This window comes from Schistocerca americana, chromosome 5 (assembly GCF_021461395.2).
Source record: "Schistocerca americana isolate TAMUIC-IGC-003095 chromosome 5, iqSchAmer2.1, whole genome shotgun sequence".
NCBI lineage: Eukaryota > Metazoa > Arthropoda > Insecta > Orthoptera > Acrididae > Schistocerca > Schistocerca americana.
The window spans coordinates 509,511,120-509,538,915 of NC_060123.1; the positions used below are offsets into that span (position 1 = coordinate 509,511,120).

General features: G+C 44.5%; 1 protein-coding gene across 3 annotated transcripts in view; it reads left to right on the top strand.

The window, feature by feature from the left end:
* LOC124616750 (homeotic protein spalt-major-like) overlaps positions 1 to 27,796 on the top strand; it is a 557,732-nt gene that overhangs the window by 243,935 nt on the left and 286,001 nt on the right. For all 3 annotated transcript variants that reach the window (XM_047145118.1, XM_047145119.1, XM_047145120.1), the window contains exon 2: positions 11,812 to 11,964. In XM_047145118.1, the coding sequence (XP_047001074.1) occupies positions 11,812 to 11,964 (153 nt within the window). The remainder of the gene's footprint in view (positions 1 to 11,811; positions 11,965 to 27,796) is intronic.

The following is a 27,796-nucleotide window of genomic DNA, read 5'->3' on the forward strand; positions in this document are numbered from 1 at the left end:
CTTCTTCCTCAAGTTAACACCGATGTTCGGTAGTAGTAGACTTCTTTTAGCCATAAATTCCCTCTTTGCCTGTGCTAGTCTTCTTTTCATGCGCTCCTTGCTTGTTTAGTCATGGGTTTTTTGCTTCCAAGCTGCTAGCAGAATTCCTCCATTTCGTCTACTTCGTGGTCTGCAATTTTGATGTCAATATTTCTGCTACCCCTCATTACTTTCGCCTTTGTTTGGCTCACTCTCAATCCACATTCTGCCCTCATTAGATTGTTCTTCCATTCAACAGCTCCTGCATTTCTTCGTCACTTTCAGCGAGAATGCCACTCTTCAACTTTTCTTTCATTTCTACCATTGTTCTTCGATATATAGACAGTAGAAGCGGAAGACTGCACTCTGTTCAATCCGAGCACTTCGTTCTTGGTCTTCCACTCCTACTTTCCCTCGTGGTCCTGGTTCATAGTGTATATTAACAATCTTTCCGTTTATCTTACCCCAGTTTTTCTCAGAATTTCGAACTCCTTGTCCTTTTTTTACACTGTTGTCCCTTTTTTTCTGTGTCGATGAATCTTATGAGAGTGTTGAAAGTTCAAATGGCTGTGAGCACTATGGGACTTAACATCTGAGGTCATCAGTCCCCTAGAACTTAGAACTACTTAAACCTAAGTAACCTAAGGACATCACACACATCCATGCCCGAGGCAGGATTCGAACCTGCAACCATAGCGGTAGCTCGGTTCCAAACTGAAGCATCTAGAACCGCTCGGCCACAACGGCCGGCTTATGAGGGTGTCTCGATTTTTCTTCAGTCTTGCTTTCACTCTCAATCTCAGCGACAGCTGTCTCACTGTTGAATTTATCTTTACGAAAACGATCCAGATAGTCATCTAACAGAACCTCAGTGTACTTCGCATTCTTCTGTGTATTACTTGCATTCACATAAGATAAATTTATCGAAAGGTGATTAAAAAAGAATGCTTTTCTTGCACGTGAGTATCTCAAACTTCAAATAAATGTAATATATTAGCGTGCATTATACAGAACATTCATTTATTTATTTATTTATAATCTCAAAAAAATGGTTCAAATGGCTCTGAGTACTATGAGACTTAACATCTGAGGTCATCAGTCCCCTAGAACTTAGAACAACTTAAACCTAACTAACCTAAGGACATCACACACATCCATGCCCGAGGCAGGATTCGAACCTGCGACCGTAGCGATCGCGCGGTTCCAGACTGACGCGCCTAGAACCGCTCGGCCACGAGGACCGGCTATTTATAATCTTCTAGTTCTTGTACATGATGTTCTCCTTTCATATCTTCCATATTTGGAAATGCGAATTACACATTTTCACGAGCTTCACATTTTTTTGTAGGGTGTATTTCACTCCATACTGCTATAGGTGTTTTAAATTAATTAAACGAAAAGGAAAGGGAATGGTAAACTGAATACAGTTTTCAGCAGTTGGACATACGAATTTCAAATACCTGTAATGTACTTAAAAAAAGTTGATCATAATATAAAAGGAAGAAATGTAATTTGTACAAGAAATGTAGGCCAGTGTGCAAAAGCAATTAAAGGGACATACGTCAGTAATTTAACGAAAGTGAGACGGTTAGCAGTTTTCCACCTCGGTGGACTAGCGGTTAGCCGAATGAGCAGCTGTCCGAAGAAATAAGCAGCGAGATGGACAAGCCCGCCACACCGAAGTGGCATCAAATCGAGAAGCTCGCATTAGACCGGGAGCCACCTGATCGTTATGACTATGAACAGTCGCAGTGATCTCCAGACATCACGGACGAAATAACACGCAGGGCAGCGCCGGCCGGCCAGCGCAGACGTCGGCGTCGGCGTCGCTTTGTAGCGGAGCGGCGCGTCTCGGCGCCACACGCGGCTGATATATTTTCAAAACACTGACGCCGGGGCCGGCGATTATTTGCTTTGTGGGACGCGGCGCGTGTTTACGGCCGCTTATTAAAACATCTCATTCTCGCCGGCGCTGACTTATGACTGAGAGCTGCCCGCCGCCGTTTTGCTCGTCCCGTTGCCGGCGGCGCCGTGTTAGCGCTGGCAGCGCATCTCGGTGCGGCGTCTGAAGCGTTATGACAGCCCTCAGACGCCTGTCATTACTCAAGCCGGAGGGCAGACACCGCTGCTGCTCTGTGGGTGGTTGGAAGCGAGCGACATATGAACCGTTTCGAATTCTCCCTAACATGTAGCTGGGCGGTCACACTCGCGCATACTGCCAAACGGACGAGCCGGGTTCGATTGTCGGTAATGCTTACAGAGTCTTTTTCGGTGGTCGGGAAACCAGGTGAATAATGCGGCACCTATTTCATTCCCTTAACCTTTCATTTCTTACACCTGAGGAGAACACGGCACGCACCGTCACCCGATCTCTCAGAAAGTTCGCTCAGTGAAAGAGGGACCAAAATAAGCGAACTCGTGTCTCAGCTTATCCGCGGATACTGGACCATTTCTGATAAAACGGCTTTCAAATTTTCTGCATCTACATCTACATCCATACTCCGCAAGCCACCTGGCGGTGTGTGGCGGAGGGTACTTTGAGTACCTCTATCGGTTCTCCCTTCTATTCCAGTCTCGTATAGTTCTTGGAAAGAAAGATTGTCGGTATGCCTCTGTGTGGGCTCTAATCTCTCTGACTTTATCCTCATGGTCTCTTCGCGAGATATACGTAGGAGGGAGCAATATACTGCTTGACCCTTCGGTGAAGGTATGTTCTCGAAGCTTTAACAAAAGCCCGTACCGAGCTACTGAGCGTCTCTCCTGCAGAGTCTTCCACTGCAGTTTATCTATCATCTCCGTAACGCTTTCGCGATTACCAAATGATCCTGTAACGAAGCGCGCTGCTCTCCGTTGAATCTTCTCTATCTTCTCTATCAACCCTACCTGGTACAGATCCCACACTGGTGAGCAATATTCAAGCAGTGGACGAACAAGTGTACTGTAACCTACTTCCTTTGTTTTCGTATTGCATTTCCTTAGGACTCTTCCAATAAATCTGTCTGGCATCTGCTTTACCGACGATCAACTTTATACGATCATTCCATTTTAAATCGCTCCTAATGCCTACTCCCAGATAATTTATGGATTAACTGCTTCCAGTTGCTGACCTGCTATATTGTAGCTAAATGATAAAGGATCTACTGTAATTTATGTACCTTTTAGCACACAATAAGTTCAGACGAAGTGGTGACAAATTGCTAGCGTCGCGGTTGGAAATGTGATTATTGTTTTTATTTTATTTCATTTTTTTCAATTATCTACCCATGTCTGTAGAACATTACTACACAAATGTTCACCAATGTATGTTGAAGTGACGTTGTCCTTATTCACCTACTACATGTCTGTCTGGTGAATGAGTTTAAAAAACTAAATTAATGAGAAAATTATTTGAACTTATTTTCGCTGATATTCCTATAGTGTATCGTGATTCATAAACGATTGCTATCGCCAGTTTTCGGGAAAAATGATCGGGTATGCGTGGTTTGCCGCGAAATTATTGCCAACTCGCGCAATCTTCAGTGATGTTAACCACGTTCTTCTCCGGAGTAAGATTCATGCGAAGAAGTGTCACTGCGGCAAACCTCCCTTCGCGCGAGGATCACTGTGTTCGGAATTTCCATATTTCTAATGTTTCTATCACCGATATCATTCAAGGCAATGCACGAAATCTTCATGAAGAAAGACGTAAGAATAAAACGTAAGAATTAACATAAGAAGTGATATGAGAATGAAATACGAGAATATGGGAATTTAAAAAGACTGTAATCCCGGAAAATACCATACTACATACCATACCATACATAATAACATACATACATTATACACTCAACAACCAACGAAACTGGCATAGGCATGCGTATTCAAGTACAGAGCTATGTCAACAGGCAGAACACGGCGCTGCGGTCGGCAACGACTATATAAGACAACAGGTGTCCGGCGCAGTTGTTGTATCGGTTACTGCTGCTACAATGGCAGGTTATAAAGATTTGAACGTGGGGTTATAGTCGGCGCACGAGCGATGAGACGCAGCATCCCCGACGTAGCGAAGAATTGGGGATTTCCTCGTACGACCATTTCACGAGCGTAACGTGAATATCACGATCAGATAAAACATCAAATCTCCGACATCGCTGCGACCGGAAAAAGAGCCTGCAAGAACGGGACCAACGACGACTGAAGAGAATCGCTCATAAGTGCAACCCTTTCGTAAAGTGCTGCAGATTTCAATGCTGGGATGACTGGAAACATGTTGCCTGGTCGGACGACTCTCGTTTCAAATTATATAGAGCGGATGGACGTGTACGGGTATGGGGACAATCTCTTGAATCCATGGACCCTTCATGTCAGCCTCAAGCTGGTGGAGGCTCTGTAATGGTGTGGGGCGTGTGCACTTGGAGTGATATGGGGCCCCTCATACATCTAGATACGACTCTGACAGGTGAAGCGTACGTAAGCATCCTGTCCGATCACCTGCATCCATATATGTCCATTGTGCATTCCGAGGGACTTGGGAAATTGCAGCAGGACAATGGGACAGAATTTCTACAGAGTGGCTCCAGGAACACCCTTCTGAGTTTAAACACTTCCGCTGGCAACCAAACTCCCTAGACATGACCATTATTGAGCATATCTGGGATGCCTTGCAACGTGCTGTTTGGAAGAGATCTCCATCCCCTACACGCTAAAAGGCATATAAAGTATATCGAAAACTTCGACCGTTGTTTTTTCAGAAACGATCGATTATCTGCCGAGAAGCCGAGGTATGTGTTTGCTTATTTTGACCCCTCATCCACAGAGCGAAGTTTCTGGGAAACTGGGTGATGGCACTCCTCGTCAGATGTGCCGCCTGTGTTAGAACTCTGTTTCAGTTAAAACTCGAGCTGGGAGTGAGTTAAATAATATTGACAGTTGCGAATATTTGGAAGAGACTTCCGAGTTTCGGCATTTGACGTACAATCAAAGGCAGCCCCACGAGACGCGGTAGCATTCGCTGTAAAGTAAAGAGGCTAGGGCGTGGGGAAGAAGCCTGGCACTTATTTCAACTTAGAGTGTATAAATTATACGGGATGATCGCAGGATAGCGTTACAAACTTTCAGGGACGATGGAGAGACGTAAATTAATCATTAATTAGAGGTAAGGTACCCTGGTCCGGAAATGATCAAGTCGAAAGTTTTAAAATAAAATCGCTGTCATACCTCTGACGCGGAACACATGTAACGGTATGTTGTTACTAAGGTTGCAGCGTAGGCAACTTTCAGATTTGGTAGTACAGACCAAACAAGGGAAAAAATGTCTAGTAAATATGGCTCTAAACTGCATACCTTATGTGCTGTGAGCACTTGTTCATTTCCGATACTGCTAAAAACATCTCTTCCACTGAACAACTGCCAGTAGTTCTTAAGGCATGCATTTTAGAGCCCATAATTACTGTATATATTTTCTTTGTTTTCCCCCATAATACCTCCTCCAAAGATAAGGTAGCCAAAGAGTTTGCTGAAGAAGATATGTGTTTCACAGTATCGAAGATGAACAGATGCTCATAGCTATTAAGGCATGCACTTTAAATCACATGTTTACTAGACACCAGCACCTTTAAAAGTCGCTGAAAGTTGAACGGTTGACCAAAGAATAAAACGAAAGACAATTTTGTGTACTTTTTACAGACGATTTTGCTGTATGTATCGAAAAGTCACCCTGAATCCAAGGAGGCAGACTGGGAATTATAGCACTTTAGATTCTTTCCACTTAGATTCCAGATTGCTTCATGTAAAATAATAGTAACTTGGGAAAGCAGCAAGGTTTGTTCCCAGTTGTGTGTTCTTAAGAGGGATCTTCTAACTTCCCTCAAAATCCTTAGAATAAACAGCGGTATTGTTTCTATTTCAACATTTTTCCGGTCAGTACTGTTCCATTTTGCTTACATTTTAACAAGGTATACAAGCGCAATGTCTGGTTATTGGGGACTTCTTACTGAGTAATTACTGACCACGAAACTTTTTTCACGACTGTTATTGGAACCACCTACCCCCGAGTTGGCTAATGGCTCTGAGTATTATGGGTCTTAACATCTGAGGTCATCAGTCCCCTAGAACGTAGAACTACTTAAACCCTAACCTAAGGACACCACACACATCCATGCCGAGGCAGGATTCGAACCTGCGACCGTAGCGCGGTCGCGCGGTTCCAGACTGTAGCGCCTAGAACCGCTCGGCCACCCCGGCCGGCACCCCCGAGTCCTCAGAATCAATTTTCTCTCTGCAGCGGCGTGTGCGCTGATTGTGTGATTTCTTGGAAGACTAAAACCCTGTGCCAGGCAGCTAACCGAACCCTATCTAAACACGAATCAGGACCAATCCTCACTGATTTAATTCCGCCAGTAGTTCGTTCCCTACCATCCAAACTTCACAGACGTCCACTTGCATACTTTGTGAGACTATGACTCGAGAATGAAAGGAGATGAGGTTGTGGCGAAAGTAAACCTATGAGGTGCTAGGATAGTCAGTTCGTAGAGCACTTGCCCGAGAAAGGCAAAGGTCCGAGGTTCGATTCTCAGTCCGACATACAGTTTAATCTGCCAGGAAATTTCAATACACGTGAGTTTACTTAGCTCGGCTGTCGATGCGGTTCATCTGTAACTGACTAGCAACGAGATGCACGTAGATTAGCATTTGTGGTTATCGTAGACCACAAACGAAGCATCGCGCTTCAGGGAGGACTATCCACCTCTTCAGTGAACACAGGCCGAGTGACGCTAAGCAGAAGAGCCATTCATTCCGTCTCTCGCGCCGCATTAAAATAACGACGTCGAATTTAGCACCTTATATATGAACGGTAGTTGTCTGGCGGGCGTATAAATTTCATTCCGCGAGGAAAACGCGTAAATTAACCGCTGGTGGGCTGGTGTCACTACGAAAATAGGTGTCGCGATGGTCGGCCACTCCGCTTCTCCGAGGCCCACGAGAAATTCAGCCCGTGGCGCATACGTCACAGCAGGTGACCCTGCAGGTCTTAAGCCGTCGGCACACGGACCATGCATCCGAACGTTGAGCGTTGAGCGTGCCGAGTTTCTGACGTCATGGCGTGGAATAGCACGTTCGGGAGTCTTTCCGAACGTGCAGAACAACATCTGGCATGTCAGACATTCTGAGCGTGCGTCTGAGCGTTGACCAATGAGATGGCACAACGCCACCTACGTCACATTCACGCCGTCTCTCTTCAGTACAGAGTTGTGAGGCGCCATATTGGCATTCATTTCAAGCCTATATGTATATATGCCGTTTCTGAGCACCAGCAAATTGAGAATCACTGCAAAACCCGTTGTTAACTGTGTGATCCGTTCCAATAAAATAATGAGAAGCATCACATTCGTGGCAAAAGAATTATTGTAACTTGCGTATTATGAGAGTACTGCTATTTGAAGGCACCGGCACACTAAAGATCCACTCAAAACGCATTGTTCTTGGTACAATTTGTTAAAATTAAATTTCAATTAGTAATTATCTACGATTACGGTTTCCAGCATGGAGTAAGAAACTATCAGTCATACAGAGAGATTGTTATTGGTTTAGCGTAATGAGTAGAGCTACCTACTTGTAAAGAGTTGATACAACGATCAATAACGAACAAAACGCAAAAAAAAAAAAAAAAAAAGTAGTGTCACTGACCGAGGTGGAGAAGGTTGAGGCGGTGGTTCGCGTCCAAACAAAACCAAATTTTTTTCCTAACATTCGCGTTTTTATTAGGTTCTGATACTTTATTATTAGTTTAATGTAAGTATACACTATAATATTTGATGTTATGTAAATATAAGTTCACCTTTTTTTGAGGGGTGACTGTTCGATTGGCTTAATCTACTAGACAGCTTGCGCTACTTGTATAAAGATATTTTGCTACTTTTTCATTTACGCTTCGTAATTCACATGTTGCTAAGATTCTGCTACTGGGTAGGAACAGTGATCAAGTAAGACTGACCTTGGGGTTTTACTAAAATGTGGGAATGATGAAATAACAAACATTATTTATTATTATTATGCGGAGAAGTATTCCAAATTTGCATCGCACTGTTTGTAATGGAAGTTTTATAAGCCTGTGTCCTTATTGATTGGACATAGTACTTTCGTTTTCGTGGACGATGGAGGAAATGTGAGTTTTAATAGAGCTAACGTGGGAATTTTACGCTGGCCTAGTGCGATTTACGAACTAGAAACATCTCCCAACTGCCGCTGGAGTGCGTTGCGATCGCGTATACGACGTTGGGGCCCACGTACCGTATGCACAAGTCGCATCGTTCCTGAGCGCTCAGCAGCTCGTTGAACTTGGCACGCTTAACGTTAACGTTCGACAGCTCGGTCCGTGTGCCGACGGCTTTACTAGTGTCTGCACTGCGGGGAGACGAGTTTAATTCTTGACTGCGCGTTTAAATGCATGCAAGCTCTCGATAGCACACGACAAAGTTAAGACCATTAGTGGGTGTCTTTTCAGTTTCATATTGATTCCCCGTGGCCCTTGGCCGGCCGCAGTGGCCGAGCGGTTCTGGGCGCTTCAGTCTGGAACCGCGCGACCGCTGCGGTCGCAGGTTCGAATCCTGCCTCGGGCATGGATGTGTGTGATGTCCTTAGGTTAGTTAGGTTTAAGTAGTTCTAAGTTCTAGGGGACTGATGACCTCAGATGTAAAGTCCCATAGTGCTCAGAGCCATTTGAACCCCGTGGCCCTTGCACGGAGCCGAGCGTTCACGAAGCGTGGCGGACAAGCCGGCTAGTGTGACGTCACAAGTTCGTCGCGGGGCCCGTATTTCTCGCTGGCCGCGGCGTGACGTGGGAAAGCAGCGCGCTGCCAGCGGAGGAGACAGCCAGTGGCCAGCGGCCGGGGGACGCCTGGCGCCACGCGCGCTGCTGCGCTGTACCGTTACCCGACTCCCCGTGCTCACGTCGTGGCCGTCGCGCTCACTGCGCTACCATACGACGTATTTTCGACCTCACACCAAAATGAGAGCAGCAGAGCGCCAGAGGCTCCCACAGGTTTCGACATTTCCCGCCGGGGCGGACAGTCTCGGTGGCTTCCATTTGGTAAAACACCTTGGGCGCCACCTGCACTAAGTTACTGGGGACAAGGACTCAATTGATCGAGTATAGATCATAATGGGGTCTAAACGGCAGATCCGCTTGAAAAACGTTGAATAAATTAGGCCCTAAAACCATATTTTGGATCATTGTTGATGCCTCAGACCAGACTTAAAACTCTTACAGCGTGCCAGTTTAAGCCTGGACTAAACGAATTTTGCGAGTAGAAAGTAAAAAAAATATTTGTTATTAATACGCAAATTTTTCATCGCTGTGTGCATGATTATTATCTGTTTCAAACTGAATATTTTTCAAATTAAATTCTGCTTGACTTGGTTGATACCACATTCCAGTGGCAAAAATGAGTAAACTGGGATACATTTTCCAATGAATTTTTACTTAGCATCATTCCTTCGTTTGTTAAGAAAAGGCAATATTGGTAATTCAAAATGGCTCTGAGCACTATGGGACTTAACTTCTGAGGTCATCAGTCCCCTAGAACTTAGAACTACTTAAACCTAATTAACCTAAGGACATCACACACATCCATCCCCGAGGCAGGACTCGAAGCTGCCAGCGTAGCGGTCGTGCTGTTCCAGACTGTAGCGCCTAGAACCGCTCGGCCACCCCGGCCGGCTATTGGTAATTTGCCTCGAACTCTATTCACAGCAATTCCTCTTCATAGATGCACTGACTATTGTTATACCAACACCAGACTTTAAGCGATTGTCGCGTGGCGTTCGATTGTTAGCCGTCACTCTCCTACCCATCTCTCTTACTAAAACTTAGAGCAAAACCAAGCAGATTCGTGCTTATCCACCACGCCCCTTAATCATTCATAGTCGTACTAGCGCAGTTCATTAAAACTCAGAATACTGTCTTTTTAGTGGATAATATAGATGAATTTGATTTACTGGCACATTAGTAAATCCTACAAAGCATCAATTCTTACTGCAACACAGCTTTTCGTGTGTATAATTAATTAAGCTTGGATATATTCGTTAATGATGTTACTTTTGTCAACTAAGACGCAAAAAATTGAAACTGCTTGTCAAAAAATATGGGAAGAGCAGGGGTGGGGGGAGGGGGCGGGCAACGACGCAATAAGCAGTTGGAGCACCTTTAATGACTCTGCTCAAACCATCAACCTCTGGTGTCTACTCTTGGGAGAAAATACGTGACAGGTAACGGATTATGCGCAGCCCATATTTCTTTTGTTGACTGTGCCGCAAGGTGCACGCTGCAAAAAAGCTGATATTCTAAAATTGCACGGAATGAAATCTCGCGCCTAGACGCGCAGTGCATCCTTTCTCTCACTGAAGCTAGTCCAGCAATGTATGTAGAAGATATATCGAATTTAAGACTCGTGTACAGGCAGATTGAAGCTGTTTATCGAAGCATGAGACGTGACGAAATTTATTGCAAGGGGAGGCCACGACGTTCGGATCATGGATTTACTTTAAACTTTGTACACTTTAAGTAGTACGTTAGGACAAAATGATGTGCAGGTAGTTAAGGCCAGAGAAGTTTTACGCGTCAACGGTGTCCGGTGCGTTGCGACCCAGATAACGAGTTGGGCTTTTGAACTTACATTTTTTTCAACACCAGTCATATTATTTCGTACATATTACATTTGAAAGGTAATATGATGAAAAGATGTGTATTTACATAAACTTTTTTTGGGTTTCCAATGTTATTTCATTGTTTACTAATTTTTCTTATTACATCAAATATTAAGCGACTTTTATTTATACAGGCAAGTTAAAAACTTTATCAAATGCCAACGGACTTGTTCATTTTCGACTGACAACTAACGAGAAATTACTTCTCGTGAAGACGCTACTAAAATACATTCAATCGTACATCGCCAATTTCTGTCACCTCCATTTACGAAAATGTTGCGTTAACGCACTGTTTCTACCCACACTGTCAGAAGAAAGAGAAAGTTTTCAAACTGTCAAAGAGCTTTGTTTTTCCTTAGAAACTCTGACGATTTCTTGTGCATGTGGAAACACTGCATTCATTCGTTATAGTAGATGCCGTTTTAATTTATGTTTTCCGTGTCTGTAGAAAAATATCATCCTGCGTCTTGCAGCGTCGAAGCCACATCCGACCATTAATCGTACATTATCCTCATATCCCAACGCACTGTAACTAACTCTATTATTGAATAAAGTTTTTTAAGCCTTTATTTATCGGTGTTTGACTTGGGTTTTGCAAACCTGTCGCTCGTCCTAGAAATCTGTCTCTGCAGACCGAAGCGTCCAGGTGCAAAGCCATTTCTCGGTATCTCACCCGATTACCCTTAAAAACTCTCTTGCGATTTCTTCCGAAACGCCTGAGTGGTACGCCTTACTAGTTGCACATTATGTTGTCCTAATGGACTACTAAGTTTAAAGTACAAAATCTGAAGTACATCCGTGATCCGAACGTCACAGCCTCCCCTTGTTAGTACGAAGAGTAAATCCCCACTGAAGACAATAGTCTGTGTTCGCGTCTGGTACGGCTAAAACAGAAAATCTAGATAAGCGATAGTTCTGATTCTTCGTTAAATATGGTCGGCAGTTCCTCCACTCGTCCTTTTAAAGCTGTCATCTGTGTTATCTGTTGGTTTCTCTCGTTACTGCCCGTCAGACGACCGAAGATTACACACAGTTTGTTAAGAAATAACAATTATAATTTTCCATTATAAGTAAATATATAAAAAATAACGTCCTCTTTGCTTGTTTCAGGTAAGTCGGAGCAAGCTTCGCCGTGTTCTGAAGTGGCCTGTTACCAGTTCAGTATTCGCTCTCGAAATCACGAAAAAAGAGACTTACAACCCCAGCGTCATCTGCAATGCGTCGCATCGTCAAAGACTACGAGGCTGACCTTCGCCGCTGCACGTAAGCAGAAAACATTTATTCTTATGAAGTAATTAAATGTTACCAATGTGGCGTATGACTCTGTCTGACTGTTATGATTTGCAACCCTATTTGGACCCTGATTTCAGCTTCTCGAGTAGTCAGCATTCGATGCAGTACAGTGTACTTTCGTCTTTCGTTTAGTTGCATCGGACAATGACAACGGAATAGAAGGAAAAATCCCTCTGCATTTTCTAATGCAAGAAAAAGTAGTGGGAGTTAGTTCACCATTGAAGAATTTCCAGAAAATAAATACCTCAGCGAGCAGTTTGCGGTTGAGTGATTATGCTTTTCTTCTACTAGTTATACTTTCCGATCATAATTAATGTAGCTATTCTTAATTACGTCTCGTCCAGTAAGTCTGTTGTTTAACAGTAATTTAAAACACTGTAATTCTATGTAGTGAAGCAAACTTCAGCGTTCCACTTTACATTTTGCTTTCAAGAAAGGACACAAGTTCTAGCTACTTAGTATTATTTGAAGCGAATTTACTTTTTAATTGTACTCGTGAGTGCATTGTCTCCTTTGTAAGACACTTTTGCTAGGACACAATTAGAAGTCATACTATTTGTTAACAAATGACAAAAGTAAACACAAAAAGCCCCTATTTCACTTCTTTTTTACGATACAACAGCGCTTTGTTTGACATGCTCCATTTTTAATCTTCGTAATTCGGTATTAACATGTTACAGTTTGTAATTGATACCACAGATATAGCTCCACAAAAAGTGACTTCGTCATTAGAAGGACTTCGCAACGGATTTTAAGTGTGTCTACATGCTCTTGTAAATGTATTTAACGTAGTTTCAGTGCTTTGATAGTCTGGGGAGACTACAGCTTACTGTAATTATTGAACGCACTGTAGTTGTTACAACGCACCTGCGTTTTGTAACTACTCAAGTCAAATATCATTGCCCCTTTTGCCATCTTATAGAAATCTACATTACTATCCCAAAGACGCGTAAATTTCTCATGTAGCATCTCTGCCCAGAGACCAACAAAGATATAGAAAAGCAGTTCATATGCTTTTGAATTATTCCCTCGTTAACTAAAGTAATACTGTTGTGAACAGGCGAAACTACTTTCGTCCAGCTACAACTGTAAATTCTTTCATTGTTCTGGGAGAAGGCTCATTAAAGTAGAACGCATGAAATATTGGTTCACTTTACTACATGAATGAATAAAAGATTTACTTAACATTGAAACACTTCCTTGCTATAAGGGTAATTTACGACTGTCATGGGCTAACAAAGCATCACTTGATGCACTAATTAAGAAACTGTTCTCTTGAGGTACACAATGTTCAACATTGACAACACTACAAGTTCACCTGAAACTTTCATGATTCATTGATCCTATACGATGATGTTGACTGCCTGTAGTTGAGGTCTCGAACTGGGGTCGACCTCCTGCATGCTCAACACTATATTGACCTCAGTGTGGGGGCACTGCTGTTCCTGGGAGGGAGGTGGTGTCTTCTGGAGGGCCTCCCGTACATCATTGTGGATTGTAACGAGCCTTCGCTAATGTCTGTGGTACCGATTCGCATTGCCGTTTTTGATGTGGGATCTGTGTCTCTGGACGATACCACAAATATGTTCCTAAGACATACCTTTCGCAACATAATGGAGCCGAGACAAACTTTGTACATAGACGGTCGTATACACTATCCGAAGCTGAAAAGCAAAGTCAGTGAGGAAAATGTCTTTGTGTACTACTTATAGTTCAGGCTCTCAACTGCAAAACGGTTCGAGCTTGCATTTACTCACGAGTTTTCATTCTGACCCACATTTTGAGACGTTTGACACTCTTGCGAAAGTATATAAGACAGAAGAGCGGGAGATTTTTTTCGAGAAGTGACCCGTAGGGTCTGTGGAGATAGGAAAGCACTTTTGCAAACGTTTTTTATAAAGACGTTTTATAATATTTTTCATTGTGTATTGGGGTACTTTTATCATATTTATTATAAAAGTAGGGCTTGTCGTAGCTTTTATAAAGAGTTGTCAAAATATTTCCACAGTGTAATATGGACCTTATGGCGATTCACGCAAAAAGCAATGATTCTTGTTCGAGTTCCCGTCCAACACACAATTTTAATGTCAGGAAATTTAAAATGTGCCAATTAATTGTAGGTGAAGCAAAGAAGAAAAGTCTTGTCTCTGCGTTTCAAACCGAATGAGAGAGTGCTTTTGTTAGGTCGTTGGACTCAAACTCGAGAGAAGCGGGATGCAAGACAACAGGTGAAGTGAGGAAGATTAGGTTTCAAGGAACTGTCGACGACGTGATAATGAGAGAGCTGGACAGGACAAGGAGGGGGCAGGAAACCGGCTATTGCGTAGCCTGGCATTAGTCTTAAGAGACAGAAATCACGGGTAGGTATATCTCGATGTCCAGGCGAGAACCTGAACTTCGTTGAGAGTCCAGCGTGCTAAACGCTGAACCATTTCGCTCGGTACGTAGTTAAAGGTCCCTTTCCGACTATAATGAGTGGTGGTTTTTGAGGTGTCTGCTAACGGCGTCCACTTCAATGATGGTGTAGCTCCTTAGCAAAGGCCAAACCATTTCCTTCGCCCTTCCCTGCGTCACTGAACCAGTGCTTACTTGTTTACTCAACAACATGCGCAACTCTGAACTTCGAAACCACATTTAGTACTGACAGTGTAGCTTGTAGGCTGATTTGCGCGAGCTGGCAGTGGGTGAGTTCAGATGTGAAGTAAGTCGGTCACAGCCGCTGACTGCTCGGATTTTCGTCGAACGCATACGGCGCAGTCCCGCGCTGAGTGTTTCTGTGAAAGCGGCCCGCTGCACGCCGAGCAGCCGCTATATAATTACACTTAATTACCTCGGCGACCGTACTGTTAATATTTTTATTACCGTCACCAACGATCTTTCTCAGCAGCAGCTGGGTCACGTGTGCTGACCTGGTTCTCCTTCTTTCAGCCTGTGACATGGGAGCCGGCCGGTGTGGCCGTGCGGTTCTAGGCGCTTCAGTCTGGAACCGCGTGACCGCTACGGTCGCAGGTTCGCATCCTGCCTCGGGAATGGATGTGTGTGATGTCCTTAGATTAGTTAGGTTTAATTAGTTCTAAGTTCTAGGCGACTGATGACCTCAGAAGTTAAGTCGCATAGCGCTCAGAGCCATTTTGTGACATGGGACTTCATTCGTTGTCATCAGCCGGTCCACTGAGCTATCCGGGTAGTATGTTTCCAAACGATTTGTTCCACCTGTTTCCGTCTTGGTATACTTCCTCCCTCACCACAGTATCCCATCTCTCTCGTTTCCATTCAAGAGTCTTTAATTTGGTCCAGTAGAGGGGTGGACGTGTCAGCTCTTTCTTGGACGCACAATTGCTCTTCGTCCCGGCTGATTTCTTTCCAAGAACTGATGGAGAATTCGGTTAGGCGGCATCCGTTTCACATGACCAAATCACCTCAGTCCCTCTGCACTCAGTCTTTCCCGCATGATCACATATTCCAGACAAGTCTTCATATCAGACTGAAGAATTTCGATCCTTTGATTACCTTTATCAGAACTAAACAATTGCCCCTCCCGTCATTTGCCATAACTCTGCCTAGATACGTCAACATTCCCAATCTTCTTACCCTCTAAAAATGGGTGACAGGAAGTGGGGGTTCTACGCGTTCGCATTTCCTCTGTTGTTTTTGCTCTTATCTAACCCGAACTCTTTGAATTAGATCTTCCACTGATCACCTTCCTCTGTACATGCACGTTGGTTTCACTCAAAATGGAGAGGTGACCCGCAAGTACAAGAGCATTTAGGTCTTCTTTCCCCATTTCGTTATGATATCCATGGGTGTGATGAGGAGTTTTGATGAAAGGGAACTATGCTATGACATATCTCTCTTTTTTTAAACCCCTTTCGACTTCTCATCTCCTATTTGTGCACTGCTCCCATAATTATCAAACAGTATCTGAATGTTTGCAATTAGACCATGTGAGACATTCGTTTTTCCAAGAAGCCCATATTTTACGTTTCGGCACACTGCCATATGCCTTCGCCAAATGTGGGAGCACTATTGTCAAGTCTTTCTTGTGTATAACTAATCAGTTAACTGTCAGTCTTGTTTAATGGGTACAAAGCAAGTGTGTTAGTATAAGAACGACAGAAGAGACACCACATGGACCCCAAACAACCAACCATGAAATCCCTCACTACGAAATATGGCAACTCGGTCAGCTTCAGCATTTCAAGTACTTACAAGTTAGGCAAAGTTATTGGGAAAACTGAGAGTGACAAGGTGAGTAATAAAACTTGTGCAGAATAACTGCATACGGTTTACATAATCATTTGAAATACTAATGACAAGAAATCCCTTTCCACCAAAGTCAAAATACGCTATTACCAAACAGTCGTTCTCTCAGAAGCACTCTGTACAGTTGAGACATCACCATTAACCGCTGGTCTCAATGTCATCGAGTTAATGGAATGACAGATATTGCGGAAAATTTTCAGATCCAAGATGCAAGAAAGTATGTCGGTGCAAAAAATTTCAGAAGAATTATATTCCCTGAGGGAAAAAAATTGTTCCTTTGCACGGAAAAGATGCCTGAAATTTTATAGATATGTAGCACGAATGGAGTACTCACAATTAGGGAAAACATTTTCAACATCATAAATGGGACCTGAAGTACAATGGCTAGAGTGTCAAGGAAATCGTTGTTGACCCGCTAGCAATTAAGCGGATGACATCCAGACGGAAGAGTGACTCTCGTAAGTTCACGCCAAAACACCTAACCGAAAGAAGACAGAAACTAAAGAAAACATAGGTCCTAGATGAAGACAGACTTTTTTTAAACAGCAGGGTGAAGAAGCTTTGGGAAGATAAGAACCTCAAGACCAAGGCCAACCAGTGGTTCTACAGGCCATTTAGAGGGTCAAACTAAATAATAATAATAATAATAATAATAATGAGAGAAAACAAGAAAGTCGCAGAAGGGCTCATGAACAGAAAAAAGGAGGGAAATACATTTTCCTTCTAATTCTAGGCTACTGCGTTATGATGCTGTAATAATGATTTTTCATTCCATTCTCACAAAACTGGACATCGCTCATTCTCCTAGGACGAAGAAGTTTCATAGACTATCTCCTCGTGGAACATCAAATACTGTTCTGTAAATGTTACCATACGTCGACAATTCTGCGCTGGTGTCACTGCTTACAGGACAAAAAATATTTCATGACAATAATTCGCTCCTTGTTGATGCTTTCGCTGTAAATCTCATTTATAACAGTATCATCCGTAGGGGCATTTTCGAGTGCCGCTGACTTGAGCAGGCTGTTCGGGCGGAGAGCGCTTCTGGAGTTTATTGCGGGTTCGTGAGCACGAGGAGTCGACGCAGAAGTTATTTCATTTTCCTGATTGCCTCATCTCGTGATCATCATCGTTTCCCGTAACTCCGGAATGGGGATATCGGCGGTAATATGCGACCTTCATCAGGCGCCCGCCCCCGGTGCCATTACGGCCTTAATACACCGGCGAGCGCTTACGCATCGCCGCAGCGCAGCCAGAACCACCTAGATTCGCCCCGAGCTGGAGATAAGGCAGACTGCGGCCGGGGACTGGGATTGCAAATTTTATATCAGCATCTCGCCGCCTTCTTTACCGCCTTCACCCCTCTCTCGCGTCGGTTCCGTTCCTTCCGCACCTTGGCGCTTCGCCAAGAGAGAACAACGTTAGCCGCTGCTACTTCGCCGCCAACCAATAGACACGCTCTGCAGGTTGTCGAAAGACAGTTGCCAAAGAGAAGCTTGCCGGTAGATCACATACGTTGAAATCAGACAATAGATTAATATCGATGACATACTTACACTACTTGATCAAAAGTACATGGCCGTCTATTAGTGGACATTAATCCGGGCGTATCACGTTGGGACAGCTACGGGACGAGGAACGTGTGTATGTGTGAATATATAGGGTGTTACAAAGAGGTATGGCCAAACTTTCAGGAAACATTCCTCACACACAAATAAAGAAAAAATGTTATGTGGACATGTGTCCGGAAACGCTTAATTTCCATGGTGGTTCAAATGGCTCTGAGCACTATGGGACTCAACTGCTGAGGTTATTAGTCCCCTAGAACTTAGAACTAGTTAAACCTAACTAACCTAAGGACATCACAAACATCCATGCCCGAGGCAGGATTCGAACCTGCGACCGTAGCGGTCTTGCGGTTCCAGACTGCAGCGCCTTTAACCGCACGGCCACTTCGGCCGGCATTTCCATGTTAGAGCTCATTTTAGTTTCGTCAGTATGTACTGTACTTCCTCGATTCACCGCCAGTTGGCCCAATCGAAGGAAGGTAATGTTGACTTCGGTGCTTGTGTTGACATGCGACTCATTGCTCTACAGTACTAGCATCAAGCACATCAGTACGTATCATCAACAGGTTAGTGTTCATCGCGAACATGCAATGTTTACAAATGGGGAGTTGGTAGATGCCCATTTGATGTATGGATTAGCACAGGGCAATAGCCGTGGCGCGGTACGTTTGTATCGAGACAGGTTTCCAGAACGAAGGTGTCCCGACAGGAAGACGTTCGAAGCAATTGACCGGCGTCTTAGGGAGCACGGAACATTCCAGCCTATCACTCCAGACTGTAGTGAGGGGAGGAAGGTGTCCACCCTTCGCCATTATGATATCCGCACACTTTTGATTAGATTGTGTACGTATCAGCATCCGTAGATGGGATCGGTAAGGTACGATTGTGCTATGGCACTCGACTCGGGAAGTGGCCGGTTCGAAGCCTGGTCTAAAAGTTTCTTCATTTTAGCGGGAATGGGAGGAGGACTGGTAGCGTGCAATTCCCCATTGGCAGATTCTACGTGAAACCCCTGCATTTAGTCCCAAATGTCTCAGCTTTGTGTCAAGGAATGTGGCCCTGTCGAAGATGTTAGTCGTTCATTGAATTTCCAGGAAAACACTCGGAGGTTTCTTTCGAGTACTAACATGTGGCCCTGTCGAAGATGTTAGTCGTTCAATGAATTTCCAGGAAAACAGTCGGAGGTTTCTTTCGAGTCCTAACACTTGAAGTGTTCCAGCTGCTCCGGATAGAATGAAACTATTTTATTATCCTAATAGCAGACGACAATAATACCTGAAGTATACAGTATCTAACAACTGTGGCACTTTGGAACGTCGATAGCACTTTCCCTGTTGCAGGGTCATCCACACGTAAGGCTTTTAGTCCCCCTGTCGAACCAAGGACCCACAGCACCACTGACGAAGTGAGGCGCCGAGTGGCATTGTGCGTTATTGAAGAGCGTTTGATGTCAATAAGTTGTATCGATTCGATGTATGCATGGTGTTTTACAATTCGTTTTACACTATTGTAGAGGTTGTAGAGGGGACTTAGTAAATAAAAGTGTCGATAAGGATTCATGTCTGGAAATTAGTTTTGAGTTCCAGTTGTAATTACATAATATATCATTTTCGTTTTCACTACATTAGCCGTCACGATGAACTGGTACATTCACAAGTAGTAGGGTTGACTGTGGTACTTCACAGACGTGCCGCGCTCTTGACTTTGTAGAAGATGTCCTTCGTCACTTTGGAGAGAACTCGACCATGAGGGCCCGAAACATTGCTCAAGTCATGTGTTGTGTGTAGCACACAGGTCAGAGCTCACTGGACTTATTTTACATCCAAGCAGTACATTTCCGGAGATGGTCTTAGTAGATTAGTGCTCTGTACAAACACCACAAGAATATAATAGGAACTGTGAAAAACCCAGTATGTACCAAAGACGTATTATGAGGCTAGAAACCTCGAATTTCGGCTGGTCCCTGCGGAGGTTCGAGTCCTCCCTCGGGCATGGGTGTGTGTGTTTATCCTTAGGATAATTTAGGTTAAGTAGTGTGTAAGCTTAGGGACTGATGATCTTAGCAGTTAAGTCTCATAAGATTTTGTACACATTTGAACATTTTTTGAAACCTCGAATTCGATCATGGTGTGGTGAAATGTACTGCTAGGCAGTTTCCATTTTCGTAATGAAAACAGAGGATACTTCCAGTCACGGAGTCGGTCCTTGGGTACTCAAAAGACAGTGCTAAGGAAAACGAGCAGATACACAGTTGACTATTTCATTTTACCATTGTCGGAAGCAGGTGCAACGGATTCCTAGCATCCGCGAATTGATTTGAGAGAGGTTAATTGCTGTTCACTGAGTACCATCCCGCTACATACCGCACCATGCTTGCTGTGTGCACTTGCAGCTGTAGACGTAGAAGTGGATTACGCGTTTTGCTACCAAGCGTCTCCCTGGCGTGTACTCTGACAGTGGACATCGCTCACTTCATACAGCTCCGCAGTAGCTAACTATGATGCCTGCGTTCCAAAGCTAACGTAAACCGCAATCTCACTGGACGCTAACTACGTATAATTAGCTATTTTTCTCCCCCACTGGTGCTTACCGCGCCTCCCGTCTGCCCACATTAATTTCTTAACTCGAGAGTGTCCCCCAGATGAGCAACGGATACTAATGCGTCTCTCCCCCGCCTGCCGCGTCGTAAATGGCGGGTCCGCGCAATTAGGCGATCGACAGCCGCTCCCGCCTTTAACGATATTAGAAGAGTAGCGCCGTTATAAAAAAGCGGAACAGGTTGCGAAACGAGCCGTTCGCGTTAACCTGCGCGGCGCCCGACTAAATGAGCGGGCCCGTGTCAGCCTGATGGACGTGACGTGTAGCGCACGCCCGGGTGCCAGCTGCGACAAGCCTCCCCGACCCGCTTCGAAAAAGCAATTAGCCCAATTGGAATAACGTCCGCCGCGATAATCAATTAATGACGGCGGCCGCCCGCGCCTGCCGCGGCCGGCAGTAGGTACTATGGCGGGTGCTGTGGCCAGCGACACCTCTGCGAAACCGCGGCTACTTGTCGCCGATTGACCTGCCCAAGCAGGCGTTCCTGCTCGTCATCCCGCGACACGCGCGGCGGCCAGACAAGTCGCCTTCAATCGCAATTAGCTGGTAACGCCTACACGTGCGAGGGTGGATCGATAAGTAATGAAACAAGAGTTTTCTTCTTCTTCCTTTCTCCCTAGGCTAAAGCTTGTTTCCTTCAGTATCCATGCGTCTACCCTGATGTTGTCGCTCCATTTTTTCTTTGGGCAGCTATATTTCTTTTACCAGCTGGGGATTTATTTCTTACGCTTTCTACAGTATATCGTTCATCCGTCCTGCCTATTTGTTGGTTCCATTCTTGCTTTCTCTTATGGTTCAAATGGCTCTGAGCACTATGGGACTCAACTGCTGAGGTCATTAGTCCCCTAGAACTTAGAACTAGTTAAACCTAACTAACCTAAGGACATCACAAACATCCATGCCCGAGGCAGGATTCGAACCTGCGACCGTAGCGGTCTTGCGGTTCCAGACTGCAGCGCCTTTAACCGCACGGCCACTTCGGCCGGCTCTTTCTCTTATGTACCACTCATTAACGGAGCCCACTTTACACCATTTTTCTAATGCTTTCACTTCTCTGTCTCCCCTTTTAATACTTCACAGAATTTTCATTTCCGTGGTTACCAAAAGCCGGCCGGTGTGGCCGAGGGGTTCTAGGCGCTTTAGTCTGGAACCGCGCGACCGCTACGGTCGCAGGTTCGAATCCTGCCTCGGGCATGGATGTGTGCGATGTCCTTAGGTTAGTTAGGTTTAAGTACTTCCAAGTTCTAGGGGACTGATGACCTCAGATGTTAAGTCCCATAGTGCTCAGAGCCATTTGAACTACACAACTGGCCATTAAAATTGCTACATCACGAAGATGACGTGCTATAGACGCGAAATTTAACCGACAGGAAGAAGATGCTGTGATATGCAAATGATTAGCTTTTAAGAGCATTCACACAAGGTTGGCGCCGGTGGCGACACCTACAACGTGCTGACATGTGGAAAGTTTCCAACCGATTTCTCATACACAAACAGCAATTGGCCGGCGTTGCCTGGTGAAACATTGTTTGTGATGCCTCGTGTAAGGAGGAGAAATGCGTACCATCACGTTTCCGACTTTGATAAAGGTCGGATTGTAGCCTATCGCGATTGTGGTTTATCGTATCGCGACATTGCTGCTCGCGTTGGTCGAGATCCAATGACTGTTAGCAGAATATGGAATCGGTGGGTTCAGGAGAGTAATACGCAATGCCGTGCTGGATCCCAACGGCCTCGTATCACTAGCAGTCGAGATGACAGCCATCTTATCCGCATGGCTGTAACGGATCGTGCAGCCATGTCTCGATCCCTGAGTCATCAGATGGGGACGTTTGTAAGACAACAACCATCTGCACGAACAGTTTGACGACGTTTGCAGCAGCATGGACTATCAGCTCGGAGACCACGGCTGCGGTTACCCTTGACGCTGCATCACAGACAGGATCGCCTGCGATGGTGTACTCAAAGACGAACCTGGGTGGACGAATGGCAAAACGTCATTTTTTCGGATGAATCCAGGTTCTGTTTACAGCATCATCATGGTCGCATCCGTGTTTGGCGACATCGCGGTGAACGCTCATTGGAAGCGTGTATTCGTCATCGCCATACTGGCGTATCACACGGCGTGATTGACGGCACTTTGAACAGTGGACGTTACATTTCAAATGTATTACGACCCGTGGCTCTACCCTTCATTCGATCCCTGCGAAACCCTACATTTCAGCAGGATAATGCACGACCGCATGTTGCAGGTCCTGTACGCGCCTTTCTGGATACAGAAAATGTGCGACTGCTGCCCTGGCCAGCCCATTCTCCAGATCTCTCACCAATTGAAAACGTTTGATCAATGGTAGCCGAGCAACTGCCTCGTTACAATACGCCAGTCACTACTCTTGATGAACTGTGGTATCGTGTTGAAGCTGCATGGGCAACTGTACCTGTACATGCCATCCAAGTTCTGTTTGACTCAATGTCCAGACGTATCAAGGCCGTTATTACGGCCAGAGGTGGTTGTTCTGGGTTCTGATTCCTCAGGGTCTATGCACCCAAATTGCGTGAAAATTTAATCACATGTCAGTTCTAGTATAATATATATGTCCAATGAATACCCGTTTATCATCTGCATTTCTTCTTGGTGTGGCAATTTTAATGGCCAGTAGTGTATTTAGTTCTCAAAAGCCTTCTTGTTTTTGATGTTTCCGGTCTGGTCTCAACTGTGTATGTCATAATTGCACTCACTATTGATTTGCATATTCTCGCTTTTGCGTCTTTTCCTATATGTTTGCTTTTCCAAATACTATCTTTAAACACCTAGCCCCGTGAAATTTTGTTTGTTCTCGCTTGTTGTTCTCTATCTTCCTTTTCGACATATTCACTGCTGGATAGTTCAATATTAAGATATTTAAATGCCACTACCTGATGAATAAATTCCACTTCCAGTTTGCAATTAATTGGTTCGACAGATGTGATCATACATTTTGTTTTTTGAGTAAATACGATCACATTTAGGTTTCTGGCTACCACATTAAATACATTTAAGAGAAAATCATTAAAACCTTGGCATAACAATTTTTCACCAAATAAACATGACGTACACCTGCATGAACTCTTGGGCGCAGAAGTATCTAGAAAGAAATTAAACATCAACAAACATTAAAAAAACTGCGTTATTTTGACTAATACAATCAATAGGGCGATTAACCTGCGGGATGAACCCATCAAAAGTTACGAAATTACAATTTTGATTTTAGGAAAACACTAGGTGAAGTCAGTCAGTTTTTTAAGTTCCAAACCACGCAGCACAGTTTATGAAATAACATTTTTGAGCCCTAGAAAAAAAAGAAACAGGTAAGGTTAATCGGTTTGTCACGCTCCAAAACATAGAAGAGCCATCAATTAATGCAAGTTCATAGGCTCCTGCTATAACGAGAAGCAAAAGCAGGTCAACGCACCTAATACAATACCAGAACCAGACGTTACAGAGACTGATAAAGCTTGACAGCCTAACCAAAACTGGCTAGGATGAGTGTCAACAGGCTCGGGTTGCAGAACGTGGAAGCATCGGAAGCGAATGTATATAAACGCACTCACCAATTTTTATTACTCTGGTGGGGGCAGCTGACATATAAGATGGAATCCACAGCAGCGATTTCCTCAGTCCGGAGCCCTCAGATTACCACATATTTTCGCAGAGTAGAGTCCTGCCAGAACGTTCGCTTGATCTTGCGCGTCAGCACTGCCCCAGTGCGTGGTCCATCCGCTCCAGTCCGAACGCCAAGAAAGAATCAATCCCAGCTTCCACGGCGCACCCTGTAAAATCCTCGCAAGGGGACAGATCGCGCACTCTCGTGGGATTCAGCTGAACCCGTTGCTGGGTAACTATCACAGATAACAGTGGACAACCGCTATCGATACGAGCCGGCACGGCTCAAAAGCCAAGCTCTTACCGCGGTATCGTCGAATGGGACGAATCGTGGGTGCGTCGTGGAAGAGAGCATCGGTGGCATGAGAATACCTTGTCTCTTCCCATTAGAAGTTGAAGTCAGTGGTACCCCTTGTAATGGTACTTGAATTACGTAACCATTACGGCACCTCATCTCAACTTCTCGATACTGTGTTTCTGTAAAATAGTTAACATATTTCTGTGACAACATTCAGATTTGATTTCATTAATGTAGAGGTACTTCGATACATCGATATGTATATATTGCAATGATATAATTCTTATGTGTATTCTTTCTTTTACCACTATGATGTTTGCCGTACTTGTAAGTCTGATTTTTGGGCGCGTAAACGGTTATTAGGGAACCAAGCTTTGGTCATCATGTTAAAAAAAGACGCAAATTGTAGTCAGTTTATGAAATGTGAACTTTAACAGTGAGGAAGATATTTTCAAGTATGTTTTATATTGTGAAGTAATGTTTTGGAACGAGTTACGTGATATTGTTACAAAACTAATAAAAAAGAAGTGTAACTTAAATTCGGAGTGTTGATTACTTTTTTACATCACCATTGTCCTAACTTGCAAAAGTTTAATCTTCAAGACTGGTTTATGAAACACATATATAAAACTTTTGAATATCACAGAATAACACCTAGGCCTCATTGCATCCGAGCTTGGAATCATCACTACCTAGATTTTCGACGATTGAGCCATGAGTTCACAACGAGACCAGCGTGGGAAACACGAAAAGATGAGTGCCTAGTTTATCCATTATTTCAAGAAATGACTTTATTAACTGTGCTCTAATGACACCTGCCACATAATACAACTTGGTTGTTGCCCGAAAATGCAATATTTAGCAGCGTGAGCAACACTACAATCGTAATTAATTTTTGACCTTTGTTGTGGGAGGGTTGTTAGACCCTGAACAAAGTTATGATCACAATCTTTCCTTACCCACACAATCTTTCCTTACGCATGCAGTCAGTGAAAAATGGCAATTATTGTATCACTCTAAAACTGTTGCAAAAGGCGACTAGGTTGTACGTGGTTTGGGTTGGCATTCCCGAGGAACTCACCTTCCATACAGCCCGAATATCGCACCAAAGTATTTTCATCACTTCGAACCGTTAAACAAGCACCTCGACCTTCGTCACTTTTCGATGTATGTAGCTAGTTAGTCATATGGGCTCATCAAAGATGGTGGGATGAAGGTACGGCGCGTGCCACAGCCACACGTTGCTAGGCAACGCGGTGGCCACAGCGAGGCGGCCGAGCCGCGCCGCGAGGTTTTTTGTCAGACGGCGGCGGTAATAAAGCGAGAATAACACAGCCGACGTGCGGCGTGTCGCTTGGAGCGCGGCCAAGCACGAGCGCCGGAATTCTGTCATTAGCCACCGGCGGCAACGGCGGTGGAAGGCGTCGGCGGCGGTCGCCGCAACCAGCGTCCGTCTACAGCGACGCCCCTGGTATTTAGCACCTTGTTTGTATACACGTTGTTAAGGACCTAGCTGCCTTTGCGTGCACTCTTCAGAAACGTCCTCCTAGTTTAGAGAAGGAACTCAGATGAGACCCACAATCCTCTCTGACACCTTCTCATCAACACTCGTCTCTTTTCGTTTGCAGTTTCGGATAGCCGCAATAAATCCGGCAGTCTGATCTTTCTGTACAACCTAGACACAGGGAATTTTACCTATTGCCTTTCTATTTTGTATAGAACTTTGGCTGCCTTGATCATAACAGTGAGGTGAAGGTACAAGACATTGAAGCCCTGGTTGTACTATTACCGAATTCATCTCAGCCTTGTCGTGCTTGAGTCATTTCTTATCACACACAACGTGCTGGTCTATGCATCTGATAAGCCTAGACTGCTTTACTTTCCTGAATTTTGTGCTTAGACCGACCAAAATTACTACTTTAACTGATAGAGGTAGTAAAATGTTTTTAGGTCTATTCAGGGGATACCAGTTTGTATTCTGAAGGAGCAGTACTCAACTCGAAGTCTAGTCATGCTCCTTTAGGTTTCTGTAGCTTCTCGTCTTAGAAAAATCGCAATGCTGTTTCTTAGATGAACACGTCCATCTCCATCCACATATTCCTTCAACTAAGAAAATCTTCTACATCCCTCGAGTCTGCGGCTGCCTGGAGGTTGTGGTAGAGTAGGCGGTAGTTCCCTAGACCTTTCAGAAGGCGAACTTCATGCGAAGTGCAGGATAACCTCTGGAGAGCCGATACTTGGTGCAGGAATCGACAATTGAACCTCAATGTAGATAAATGCAAAGCACTGTGCATAAGTATGGAGAAAGACCAAATGTTGCACCCAAAAACACTGCCGGCCGGGATGGCCGAGCGGTTCTAGGTGCTACAGTCTGGAACCGCGTGACCGCTACGATCGCAGGCTCAAATCCTGCCTCGGGCATTGATGTGTGCGATGTCCTTAGGTTAGTTAGGTTTAAATAGTTCTACGTTCTATGGTACTGATGACCTCAGAAGTTAAGTCCCATAGTGCTCAGAGCCATTTGAACCATTTGAACCCAAATACACTATTGGACAAAAATCACTGCAAATAGTATAGCATAGCGCCGTCGTTCTGACCCAGACGAGCCAGTCGGGATCGACCGACCGCCGTTTCATCCTCTGCCAATGGCGTCATTTGGATGAAGATGCGGCGTTGGCACACCGATCTCCGGGCCGTTGTTGGCTTTGCAAACCATTGAGCCGCTATTCGCCACTCAGGTAGCTTCTCAGCTGTCATCATGAGACTCTCACCAAGAAAAAATCCCTGGCAGTACCAGGAACTGAACTAGGTTCCTCCGTATGGCACTCAGCCGCCAGACCGCTAAGTACGAACGTTGGCCACCGGAAACAGTAACGACCGTAAAATATGTAGAAGGGTCCATTCGGAGTCACCTAATGTGGGATGACCGCGTGTACTAGTTGTAGCAAACGCTGATAACAAGCTGAGAAACAATAGAGGAATCTTGTGGAAATGTAATTTATCCACGAAAGAAGTGGCTTACAAAACAGTCATTCTATCAGTTCATGAATACTATTCCTCAGTCTGGGACCTTTACTAGGTAGGGAAAATATAGGAATTGAAGATGATCTAAAGAAGAGTAGCGTGTCTTCTCACGGGTTCGTTTAGAAAGCGGGTGAACATCACGGAGATGCTTGTCCAGTTCCAGACACTACAAGAGAAACACTGTGTATCACTGAGGCATGGAGGAGTTTTTTTTTTTTTTTTTTGTCTAGATCCCGAGAGCGTAAGTTCCAAGGAGAGTCAAGCGCCATATTACTTCCTGCAACACACTTCTCACGAAATTACCATCTTGGTGGAAAAAATTATAGAAATGAGACCATATACGGAGGAATACCGACAGTCGCCTTTCCCACAAATGACTTGTTCATGGAATAAGAAAGATGGGAAATA